This window comes from Nannobrachium achirus, assembly GCF_963921795.1.
Source record: "Nannobrachium achirus genome assembly, chromosome: 23".
NCBI lineage: Eukaryota > Metazoa > Chordata > Actinopteri > Myctophiformes > Myctophidae > Nannobrachium > Nannobrachium achirus.
In genome coordinates this window covers 33,080,544-33,093,592 of record NC_137830.1, presented here as the reverse complement: position 1 = coordinate 33,093,592, position 13,049 = coordinate 33,080,544, and the positions used below count along the sequence as shown (strand labels likewise).

Sequence of the window (13,049 nt, the reverse complement as noted above, 5' to 3'; positions counted from 1 at the left end):
CAAAACGGCGGTAATAGCCTGCAAGACCCAGAAATGCACGAACCTCCCGCACCGTAGTTGGAATTGGCCACCCTCGCACCGCCACTAACTTGTCTGGGTCGGGGCGCACTCCCTCCCGGTCCACCACATGCCCCAAGAACTGCACTTCACGTTGTAACAGTTTACATTTATCAAGGCGCAGTTTCAGTCCGTGCTTCCATAGTCGCTGGAACACCCGATCCAGCTGCTGTAGATGAGAACAGAAGTCAGGGGAGTAGATAATAATATCGTCCAAATAAACTAATAAAGACTCAGCTACTTGTCCACTTAAACAGTGCTGCATGAGTCTCTGGAACGTAGCAGGCGCATTACACAGCCCGAAGGGCATTCGTTTGAATTCAAACAGACCCAGTGGGGTCGTAAAGGCAGTCTTTTCTTGATCACGTGGATCCATGCCTACTTGCCAATACCCACTGGCCAAATCAAGAGTCGAGAACCACTGTGCTTTAGTCAAACTGGTCAATGTTTCTTCAATACGAGGTAAAGGGAACGCGTCTTTATGGGTAACTGCATTCAACTTACGGTAGTCCACGCAGAACCTCCAGCTGCCGTCCTTCTTCTTAACCAGCACAATCGGTGCGGCCCACGGACTACAGCTCTCCGCGATGACTCCTTTCGCCAACATGTCACCTAACAAGGCCTTCATTTCTTTGTACATGGAGGGCGGCAGTGGCCTGTGTCGCTCACGAATGGGTGCGGCGCCCGCTGTGTGGATTTGGTGTTGCACGGCGTCCGTCCGCCCGAAATCTTCATCGTGTACAGCAAACACCTTTTCCCATCTCAGCAACATGGACTGCAGTCCCTCTTTCTCTCCCTCGGGCAGGTCAGTGCGATCAGCCAGCCCACCGAGTTCTTGGGATAGGGTGCGCACGGGTCCGTCTTCCGCAGCGCTCACCAGGGCAACATCCACCAGGCCATCAGCGGACATGGACAGGCTCAGATCTTGACTTCCCCGAACATCAGCATCATGCACAGGGTACAGTTTCCCCAACTTCTGATAGCGCCTCACCGTCAGGCTATAAGGAAAGGGGTTACAGAGACGAATAGGGACCCGCCCGCCCCGTACCGTAACCAAGGCGCGCGCCAACCCCAATTCCTTCATGTCTGGTAGCGCCTCGACCAGAGCCTCAAAGTCAGTTCCTCCCGGTCCCCGACGTGTGCGTCCCCATACAACCATTTCACTGCGGGCGGGGACCCGAATCCTTTGGCGACTGACGGGCCACACATAACCCAAAGACCCGTCATCATTAGTCACAGCCTCAACTCTTTTACAGGCAGCGAATGCGTCTCGCCACAACGCGTTCGCTTGACGCGGGGGAAACGCAACCCTCCCAGGCCATTTAAACAGTGTACGCCAGCATGCACTCACTACGTTCATGCCAATAATCAAGGGCTGCGTACAGTGTTCATCTTTAACAATTACGACCCCTCGCCCTGGGACTTGCACTCCCTCTAGCTCCAAATCAAATACCGCATAACTAGTGTACGGTATGTCAAGGCCATTTGCTGCTCTTAATTTAAACACAAGTGGCCCTGCACCTAAATCAGTTTGAGAGAAGTGTTCTTCAAATAAGCTCTGTTGCATTAAAGTGACTTGGGACCCCGTATCAAGCAACCCTTTTAAGTGAACGCCTCCCATCTTTACTTTAATCATGGGGCATTGCCCGATAAATGCATCATTGGCCCGAGTATGTGTCACAGATAAGGGGACTCCTGTTGCCTGGACCTCGGCAACAGGACGATTTAGTTTAACGACGGCTGATTAGTAGTGCACCATCTAGCTATATGTCCTGACCGTTTGCATTGACGGCATATGGGCCTCCCCTCCCCATCCCATTCATATCTCTGAGGTGGCGCGTACCGGCGCGCAGGTGGCACATAGGACGCCTCAGACGGCGGTGGTTGGGGACGCACAGCAGGAGCGGCAGCCTGGATGAGCGGTCGGAGTTCACTCATCAACTCTTTCGTCATACCGTGCAACTGCGTCTTGACATCCTCCATTATTTCTCGCTTCAGCTCATCTCTCCACGCAGAGGTCTGTGGTGGCACAGGGACAGTTACGGGGTTAATAGCATGACAAGCGATTTCAGTAGCTGGCGTACCTCCATGTTCCGTGTCCAACGTCAAGGCCTCCTGTCGCAGCGCGGCGAAGTCTTCGTCAGGGTGGCGTCGAGCATATATTCTCAGTGCTTGACCAAGTGGGCCCTCAGTTAACCCCATAAGAAACTGGTCTTTCAAGACGGCCTCGGAGGGGGCTGTAGTCGCATCATAACGCCGCAGCCCACAAAATAATTCTCTAAGTCTCAGAATAAAGGCACTGACACTCTCTCCAGGGCGCTGTGCGCAACTATAAAATTGTGAGCGTACCTTTGCAACAGGGATTGTTTCCTTGTACACGTTATCTAGATGAGCAAAGATTTTGGCCACAGTATCTCGATCCCCCTCATCCAACACATTAACTTGCCGTCTAGCTTCATCAGTCAAGGTTTGTAATAGAATGGCAACCTTTTTAGCCTCATTAACATCTTGCGTCCCCAATAGCCCTTTAATCTGTACTTTCCATTCCCTGTACTTAAGTTCACCCTCTGTACCTCCAAACGTGGGCAGCCACGGTGCCCGGATACACCGGCATCATCATCATATTAACAAGTTCACAATTACACACTTATTCACTCTCTCCTCTATATTGCTCTGTGTCCGATCCTGCCGACGACGCCAATTTACTCACATTAACCGCCAGTGTTTAAACTGGTACCTTTGTCATTACCTTGTTACTGAATTTGCCAATAAATAATTGTAAATACACCTTTTTGGTTGGTTGTATATTATTAAGTATTATCATTAGCAGATTGTATAATTATAAGTTTCCGACAACGCCACCTCGTTTAAAGAGGAAAATAAGTGCACAAAAGGCACAACCTTTAGGGACACACAAGTTCGTTTACGGAACACCAGAGCAATATAAATCATGAGGAGAGAATGACCAGGACGACAGTTTAGAAAAGTATAACAATCTTTATTACTAGGTTACAGCGGCCTCTATCACGCCAAAAACACAATAATAAAATAAAAGGGAACCCTAAAATCCTACGGCGCCAACTAACTAAAAAACTAAAAATAAGAGCACTGTCAACAATAAAACATTGATTCAAACCCCCCTTCTTTCTCTTATCGTAACGTTCTTGGTGACAATTAAAGTGCACTTAGTTTAGGGTACCGGCTCGTTAAGGCCTCAAATCGTAATAGTATAATAATTACGATAATTAATTATAATGCAAGGAGCGCAGATTTAAGGACGAATAAATGTTATATAACTAAGCAGATATGAAATAATAGGCAGAGTATCGTTTCAGCAGGTGGGAATAGTGACTTCTACAGCAGGTGGGATGGCACACACAGCGGCACACAGCTCATCTTTGGTCATCTACGTCTTTAGTCCACCGTTCTGTGAATACAAAGAATACGCCAGTATCCTTGTCGTGACGACTATACAGCTCAACTCTAGGCCAGTGACTTTAGTAACAGTGGTGTACAGGATTGGATACTCACACGCAGGCAGGCTTGTGACCTGCCGCTGCGAATAGTTCACACGACACCACAGTAGTCACAACGACCCCTCTCGTTAGCCGGGTAGCCGGTTCGGCTCGTCAGGACCCTCTCGCTCGTCTCTGGATGGCCGGACCCTGCCTGGTACCGCTGACACCCGGATCACCGTCTGGAATCCGCTGGGTTTGTAAGGTAAAGCGCTACTCGGTCCTAGCACTTTAGTTCAATAAGGTTCAGTTCAGTTACTGCCTGGCTCGGCCTGTGCCTGTCTCTCTGCTCATCACAGCCGGCCACCTGAGTCACTTCCCTCAGCCTGCTCCACACACACGTCTGCGCCCCTTGCTTGTCAACCTAGACTGAGCCTGGCGTTCCTCTTAAAGGGCCGCCTCCCACTCTGCCAGCCGCCCATTGGCTGGTCATGACGTCAGTCCCCCATACATTGGCCAGCACCGGCGTCTAGTTATCCTATCAGTTCGCAGTCAGACTCACACATGGAAAGAGAGGAGGTTGTTAGAGGGAGACAGCAATATAGCATTATCACAACGAAACATATTAGAGAAATTATACAAAACATGCTCAAACAAAAAGAAATAATTGTAAAAACAAACAATTATTAAAGAAAATAAAAAATAAAAAGGATAACGCTACTTCCACCCCCTCACAGAGGCACATAATATATTTAAATAAAATAAGATTATAAGAATAAGATCATATTCATGAAATGATTCGTTTTATTAATTTTCATAATTTGATTATGTTTTTATAATCTTTCCCTCAGCGATCTCCTCGGGCTATATATGTTTCATCTGACCAGGGCAACACCTTCAACAGAGCACAGCTGCCCTCCGCCTCCACTGAACAGGTGAGAGAGAGAGAGAGAGAGAGAGAGAGAGAGAGAGAGAGAGAGAGAGGAGAGAGAGAGAGAGAGAGAGAGAGAGAGAGAGAGAGAGAGAGAGAGAGAGAGAGAGAGATAGAAAGAGAGAGAGAGAGAGAGAGAGAGAGAGAGAGTTTATTTATTTAGATTGACAGTACTTTTGTACATCTGCTATTTTTGGCACTACTTATTTTATTCTTTTACGAATTTTTGCTCTCTTTAGCTAGGAGAAACATAACTGTGTTTTTCCCCTATTTTTTTCTGAAGCTGCTAGCAGATGACAAATGATATAGAACCACATTGTGGACAATAAAATTAAACTACTAACTAACATGACAAATAAGACAATCTTGAGTCTTGACTGTAAATAGAAAGGGGCTCACACATAGCCATTTAGTCTTTGTACTGACAGCTTTTAGTTTGACTCATGCAGCCACGCCGTGTGGTAAATGTGTTGTTGTGGATTGCAGTAGTTGGGACACACCAAGAAATCACACATACACAAACTCTGTTCCTTTTTCAACATCACCCACGCACACACACACACACACACACACACACACACACACACACACACACACACACACACACACACACACACACACACAGTCGCACGCGCACACACACACACACACACACACACACACACACACACACACACACACACACACACACACACGTATACAGCTGCTGACAGAACAGAAACACGCACTCTCTCACGATGATTAGACAAGGTTCTTGGCAATGAAGCAGCTTGCGACAAGGTTGTCTGCTATAATTCCACATTTTCACACACATCTTTGTGTGTGTGTGTGTGTGTGTTCTCTTGCAGTTCTACTCTGTTCTGGATGGAGACGAGGATATGATCTTCATGCATGTAGACAACCCAGGAGGTAGTGCACATGCACACACACACGCACACACACACACACACGCACGCACGCACGCACGCACGCACGCACGCACGCACACACACACACACACACACACACACAAAAATTTACCTTTTACTATGTACTTAGTCTGCTCTTTTTCCCCTCTACACCAAACCTCTTTGCCGAAAATTGCCGATCTACAAGCTCACAAGTCACAATGCCTCGCAGCGCGAGGCGTTGTGAGCTTGTAGATCTGCTATTTTTGGCTACAGTTCTCAGAATATGGACACTAGGGTTCTTAATATAAACAGGATTGGAAGATTTGGAGGACCCCCTGTAGTAACTCTGAGGACCCCCTAGGGGTCCCGGACCCCCTGTTGAAGACCCCTGCTCTAAGGGCCCTATTCTTGTATTGTGTTTTCTATAGCTGCAGTTTGGGGATTTAGGCATTTTGCGCAAGGGGTGTTCAAAAGGCTGTGCAAAAGTTGCTATTGTGGGACACCTGCCTTATCCCTAAAACAGCTGCGCTACCTGTTACATTATGCATAGGTGTGGTTTGGGCATTACACAGTCTTTATTTGACTGACCAAATCAAACGCAAAGCGGATGACGGCAAATATAGCGGCATGGTCATGATGGACCTCCAGAAGGCATTTGACACCGTAAATCATTCTATTCTGATTGAGAAACTAAAAGCCATCGGTCTTGACAGCGCAGCAGTGAGTTGGATGCAATCTTACCTGGTGGGGAGGGAACAGGTGGTGGAGATTAACGGTACCCTGTCCCCCTCCCAGTAAGCTGTGGTGTTCCTCAAGGTAGCATACTGGGACCTCTGTTGTTCCTAATATACGTGAACGACATGGCATCTGCTTGTGACTGCAACCTGTTCCTGTTCGCGGATGACTCGGCTCTCCTAGTCTCGGGCAAGGACCACTTGCAGGTTGAAAAGTCACTTAACTCTGAACTAAGTAAGATCTGCACATGGCTTAACGACAACAAATTATCAATTCACCTGGGAAAAACTGAGTCCATCCTCTTTGGATCAAATCATAACCTCAAAAAAGTCGATAACTTCACAATCAAAGTGGGTGACATGGTCATAACACGAAAAAACGAAATCTCTTACTTAAGATGTATCCTTGAAGCTAATCTTTCCAGCGAAAAGATGACTTCTAAAGTAATAAATAAAATCAACCAACGAACTCGTTTCCTACAGAGGATCGCCCCAATGGTCAATTTCAACACACTGAAGACCATAGCTGGTGCAATAATCCAGCCCCTCTTTGACTACGGAGTCCAAGTATGGTATCGTGACGCCCCACAAGCCCTAAAAACTAAACTCCAAACAGCCCAAAATAAACTAATTAGGGTCCTGCTTAACCTTCCCTATCAGACTCACCTCACCGCTACTCACCAGTTAAGAGTGGGGTGGCTCAGAGTAGATGACAGAGTACAGCAACTTGCAATGGGCCTGGTGTACAAGATGTACACTACACCACTATGATACCCAAGTACCTGTCAAAATACTTTATAAACATTAAGGATGTCCATAATTACAACACCAGAGGCAGCGCCACAGATCACTTTCAACCCAGAGTCAAAACCAACAAAGGGTCAAACTCTTTTTTCTGCTATACCACCAAAATGTGGAAAGCTTTACCGAAGGCCATAAAGGAGTGTGGATCACTAGCATCCTTTAAAATTGCCCTGAAAAACCACTTACAGGCAGCAGCCGTTCGCAACTGGTACAAAAAAACTAACCTAGCCCAACCCTACCCTCCCCTGCCCCTTCTTTGTATATACTTACTGTTTGTTTTGAATTACTGTTTTCCTTTTTTTTTGTTCTCTCATTTTTATTTTTATTTACATATCTACTGCATAGTACTGTGTTCTATTCGTCTGTCATTCAATGTTATATGAGATACTTTAATGGTTTCCTGTGGAAATAAGCTTAGTCTTTTCATGGATCTCCTTTTAGTAGACCTTGTACCAGTGAACTGTACCGTCATGAAGCGGTACCTTTTCCTATGCAAACTTCTAATAAAGTCTTCAATCAATCAATCAATCAATCAATCACACCAATCAAACCCATCACCGTGCCAGATGCCATTTTAAAGGGGTCATGACATAAAAAAAAATTCAATATATTATTTTTTTTGTGTTTTTTCATGTTTCCTGACCTCAATTACACCCAAAACAATGAACATTCAACATTCAGTGTTCTTTCTGTAATCTGTAGTTTTGGGAATATAGGCTCAGAAACTAGGGTTCATTTGCCTCTGGACTAACTAGTCCCCCCAGGAATCCGCAGAGAAAAAGTCTTGATTCCGCGGAGAACAATCCTGATTCTGCGGAATTCTGCGGAGAACATTTCTTGATTCCGTGGACATTAAAAAACAACCTGAAATGACCAGTTATCAAGCAGAAAATTATATAGTTCTAACAATAAAGTAAAACCCTTCATGAAATAGCTACAATTAATTGTAATTAGTGGTTAGAATAATCAAATAATCATTTTTGAGAATAGAAATCTAATATTAAATCTATTATTTTTTAATTGCTATTGTTTTTAATAATTACTTTCTGTTGCAAAGACTATATTGTCATCCAAACCATGCCCATATTAGTAACCACATTTTAGAGGATAGCCTACCTACTACCTAGTATGGGTGTAATATTTATTTATTCTCTTCTGCATTAGCATTGTTATTGCCAGGACCATAGAGGCATAGAGAGGAACAGTTCAGGACACAGTTTCTGTCAGGAACGAATGTGGGACCGGACCAATACAGTGTCAGTGCTAGCAGGAGGGAAGCTAAGCTATTCCCCAGGCTCTGTATGAGGTGGCCACTGATCAAACCATGTACACATCGTTTTATAATAGTAGTAATAACTACTCCCGCCGCTCTGCTGCCACTCGCAACTGTTATTCCGCGGCCGTCAGAAAAGTCCGCGAATGGCCGTGAAATCCGCGGGTGGTCGCGAGTTCCGCGAAAAATTCTGTGATCGCGGAATCGCGGATTCCTGGGGGGACTAACTAACGCATCATATCATCATCCAGGGGAGGAAGTGGTTGTAGGTGAGGGTGAATGCAACAACTGATCTGGTAAATGGTAAATGGTGAATTGGAACGATACAAACACAGAGGAAAACATCAAAGGTAATTCACCCTCCCCTACAACCACATCCTCCCCTGGATGATGATGCGTTAGTCCAGAGGAAAATGAAGTCGCTTTTCTGAGCCTCATTATTCAAAAAACTATAGATTACAGAAAAAACACTGAATGTTGAATGTTCATTTTTGTGCATGGTGTGTAATTGAGGTCAGGAAACATGAAAAAAGACACAAAATATATATCCTCTTTTTATTTTTTTGATGTCATGACCCCTTTAAGAGAAGCCTTTAAGAGAAGACTGCGCAAGCCACTATCCTCCCCGCTATCCGCTATCCTGCAGGGATAATAATGCAATTCCAATAGTGAAAGCTGTGTTTGTTTCACCCGGTGAAGGAACGGCGGATTTGGCCAAGCCCCGAAATACTTGTATGTGTGTCTCAAAGTACGGCTAAGAGTACCAGTATCAGAATATAGAGCTATGTAACACTTTTGCACCTTGCCCTATACCTTTAAATGAACACTGGATATTTGACTGTGTATTTTGCATTGTAATGGAAAAGCAGTGCTGGGACGTGATAGACAAGACTGGTTCCACAAGTTATGCTGCTGACAACATCATTCCATCATGTTGTGTGTATGTTTTGAGTGTGTGTGTGTGTGTGTGTGTGTGTGTGTGTGTGTGTGTGTGTGTGTGCAATCACTCCCTCCATCCCTCCCTTTGTTTCTCGCCAACCCCCCCCCCCTCTCTCTCCCCCTTTCTTTCATCTCTCTCTCTCTCTCTCTCTCTCTCTCTCTCTCTCTCCACTCCCCCCCCCCCTTCTCACTGTATTCATGTTTGGTATACTATGTGTGTTTGTGTGTGCCTGTGTGCATGCGTGTTTGTGCGTGCAGTGGTGTAAAAAGTACTCAATGTATTTACTTTAGTACAAGTGGCCTATACCGCACTGTAGACGTGTTACTGTATTCAACATTTACTTGAGTAAAGACAGACGTACTGTAGGCATCACAATATACTTAAAGTACCAGAAGTAAAAGTGCTCATTGTGTAGAATGTCCCATTTCACAAGTTTTCAAAATGTATAAAATATCTTTTGAAAATAGCCGATCTACAAGCTCACACCTTGCGAGCTCGTAGATCAACTATTTTCAAGCTGCCAAAGCATAAAAAAGGACGTTAATGCATGGATAAATAATTTAACTAACAGTAAAAGTAACTAGTAACCAACGTTTTCAAATAAATAGTAATGGAGTTAAAAGTACAATATTTGCCTCCGAGATGTAGTGGAGTAGAAGTATTTAATTGGAAATACTGCAGTAAAGTAAAAGTAACGTAGTTACTTTACACCTCTGCGTTCGTGCGTGTGTACGTGCGTGCGTGCGTGCGTGCGTGCGTGTGTTTGTTTGTTTATCTTGTTGTAGGTCAGTGGTTCCCAAACTTTTTAGCTTGTGACCCAAAAGAAAAATTTGTCGTTTGCCTGTGACCCAAACCAGTGAAAACAGTAGATCTACAAGCATGCATTATAGATCTACTTCACTCTTCGTGCTGTGTCGTGAGCTTGTAGATCGGCTGTTTTCACTTCTTCTTAAATATCTAATTTATGGAATTTCGAGGATTTTTCTTTTATTTATTAACGAAATTACTTAATTTTTAATAATAATTAAAAACAAAATGTAGAAAACAAAAAAATTAAGGGAACCATAAAGATGTGTCTGCGACCCACAAATGGGTCACGACCCAGTGTTTGGCAACCAGTGCTGTTGGCAAGTGAGGGATGGGACGATACGTGATATCATCGTTTATCGCGATAAAAAACACTCATGATAATCGTATCGTGGAGATTTAATTTATCGTGATATCGTCCTCCGTCATGCACTGGGATCAATTCACCTTTTATTTGCCAAGCTGCATATTCCGGTACCACTTAAATCCTTTGGTATAAGGTACTTATTATATACGTACTTGATACAGTCTTTTTTTCACTCTCTATCAAATGTCTTTGCCAAAAAATAGCCGATCTACAAGCTCACTTATAGATCAGCTATTTTTTGGCAAATGTTCCATCCCAGGATAATGGATTTTGATTATCGCAATAATATCGTAAACTTTCTTTTGTCACAATAATCGTGATATGAAACTGTCATATCGTCCAATCCCTAGCGCTGGGTAGTTAGTTGGGTGCAGCGATGGGACTTTTGTAGAGGTGAGATAAATAGAGCAGATAACAGAAAGGGGGGGGGGGGGGGAGTTATCTCCGGAGAGATGGAGAGACTTAGGTTACACTACAATAACTGACACACATATGAGGGTGTTGATGTGCACACTGCACAGCACACACACACACACACACACGTGCATGGTGTAAAGTAACCAGGTGCATTTACTCAGTTTTTAGTACGCACTTCTGCTCCACTATATCTCAGAGGCAAATATTGTACTCCACGACCACTGCAATTATTTGAAAACTTTAGTTGCTAGTTACTTTGTTGTTTTTGATATACCGGTATTTGTTTTACAAGACATGCATTAACCACTTCCGCTCTGCTTGAGTCTACCAGTACTTTACTTGTGTTTGTAATTTTGGACACTTCGCTTCACTATGTTTGGTGTTGAGTACATTGTCACTGACCAACGTACACACACACACACACACACACACACACACACACACACACACACACACACACACACACACACACACACACACACACACACACACACACACACACACACAACTGGGGAGAGCAACGGACTGAATTCATGCTTCCTAACTATGCATGAGGAGTCCAAGCCGCTTCAGCTCACCTGACACGGGAATTTCCCCGGTTGGACGTAGCGTGTGGAAAGAACACGTTAATCCAACCAGTTCCTCTCCCCTCCATCAGCCCCCACACCCCCAGCACCAGATTCCCCCGGCGGGAATCGAACTGAGGATCTTCTAGCTGTGAGGCGACAGCACTACCGACTGCGCCACCGTGCCCCCTCCAGAAGAAAATACTTTCCATTGGTTCAATATTCCTAAAAAAACAAACAAAAAAAACTTCACCTTCTCTCAAAGCTAATAGCAAAGAAATAGCAGATCAGTTTTGGCACTTTTGTGCAACGCTTTTGTACGGACACAATAGGGTATTACATCTTGAAATATGGAGATACAAGGTTGCTGCCCGCCAGCGACGATAATGCTTATCGCGTCTTATCTGGCCCTTAGCTAAGCGCTTCCTGCATGGCTTAGCTGACACGTGTGTGCTGTTCACACAGTTCACCTATGACTGATGATGATGATACATACAGGTGTGTGTCAGCGGGCTGCCACCTGTTCCCATATGTGTGTGTGTGTGTGTGTGTGTGTGTGTGTGTGTGTGTGTGTGTGTGTGTGTGTGTGTGTGTGTGTGTGTGTGTGTGTGTGTGTGTGTGTGTGTGTGTGTGTGTTTGTGTGTGTGTTCAACAGCCCTGATGCCCTTTCACTGGACCTATGATTTATATCCTAATGTGTTCCATTACATTTCTGTTTACCTGCTAGGTCCTATTATATAATACATACAGAGTGGTTTAAAGTAACCTAGTACATTTACTCGAGTACTGCACTTAAGTACTTCAAATACAGTATTTGAAAATGTAGTTACTATTTACTTTGTAGATTTGATTTTGATTATTATTACAGACTTTAAGACTAGATTAAAGTTATGTAACTTTTTCTATTATGAATACATACATTTTGTCCATTTATGGTAAAGTATGTTAATACAATATAAATTATAATACAATTGGGATGGTTGTATTTAGTCTCTCCTCGCTTTTCTATCGAGATGTTTAGATCGTGTCAAAGCCAGGTCAAGTCTGTCCTAGACAAAGGATCTGATTTAATCTCGATTCAATTTAGGCAGGCTCCCTTTCTCCCTCCCTCCCTCACTCTCCTTCTCCCTCCGTCTGTCTGTCTGTCTGTCTGTCTGTCTGTCTGTCTGTCTGTCTGTCTGTCTGTCTGCAACTTACACCCACAGGCAGACCATCAACTTGAACTTTTCATAGATTGCAGTGAGATATGTCTCTTGAATTATCCTTTGGGTAAAAAAAAAAGCTAGATCGTCAAAACTTTCTTTTCTTTCTTATTTGATCAAGACACCTTCTTTGGGACCATGTACACGTCAGATGACAGGGGCATCCTGTACTCCAAATCGCTGGAGCGCCACCTGTTCGGCGGGCAGCGGAAGAGCGACTTCACCAACGTCACCTCCATGAGAGGAGTCTACCTCACCAACAAACTGGAGGAGGGTAGGGCTGATTATCCATCCATCCTAAAAAAAACTAAACAAAACATCATAATCAACAACAACAACAAACTCTCTGCCCCTATAGTTCAGTGGTTCTAAAACTGGTTGACTGCACATTTCTGAAGTTACAATTTAACCTATTTAGTGCTCCAGAAATGAACGGGTTAAAATGTCCAGCGTGCCTCTCAAAGGCTTCATCCGCGACCGTTCTCTTATTTTGAAGGCCAGAAGGCCATTGCGTAAACACTTCCGGTTTGACGTCATGACGTCATTCACCGGAAGCGATCGTCATCCACATGCGGTTGTGTAATGGCCGACCGTTGCCTTTCAACA

General features: G+C 44.4%; 1 protein-coding gene across 1 annotated transcript in view; it reads left to right on the top strand.

Annotated features, from left to right (window-relative positions):
* Positions 1-13,049, top strand: part of LOC308308887 (sortilin) — a gene marked incomplete at its 5' end in the record, with an annotated part of 39,606 nt that overhangs the window by 15,697 nt on the left and 10,860 nt on the right. The window contains 3 exons of the mRNA XM_080754343.1: positions 4,364-4,447; positions 5,292-5,352; positions 12,565-12,717. Coding sequence (XP_080610469.1) covers positions 4,364-4,447; positions 5,292-5,352; positions 12,565-12,717 — 298 coding nt within the window. The remainder of the gene's footprint in view (positions 1-4,363; positions 4,448-5,291; positions 5,353-12,564; positions 12,718-13,049) is intronic.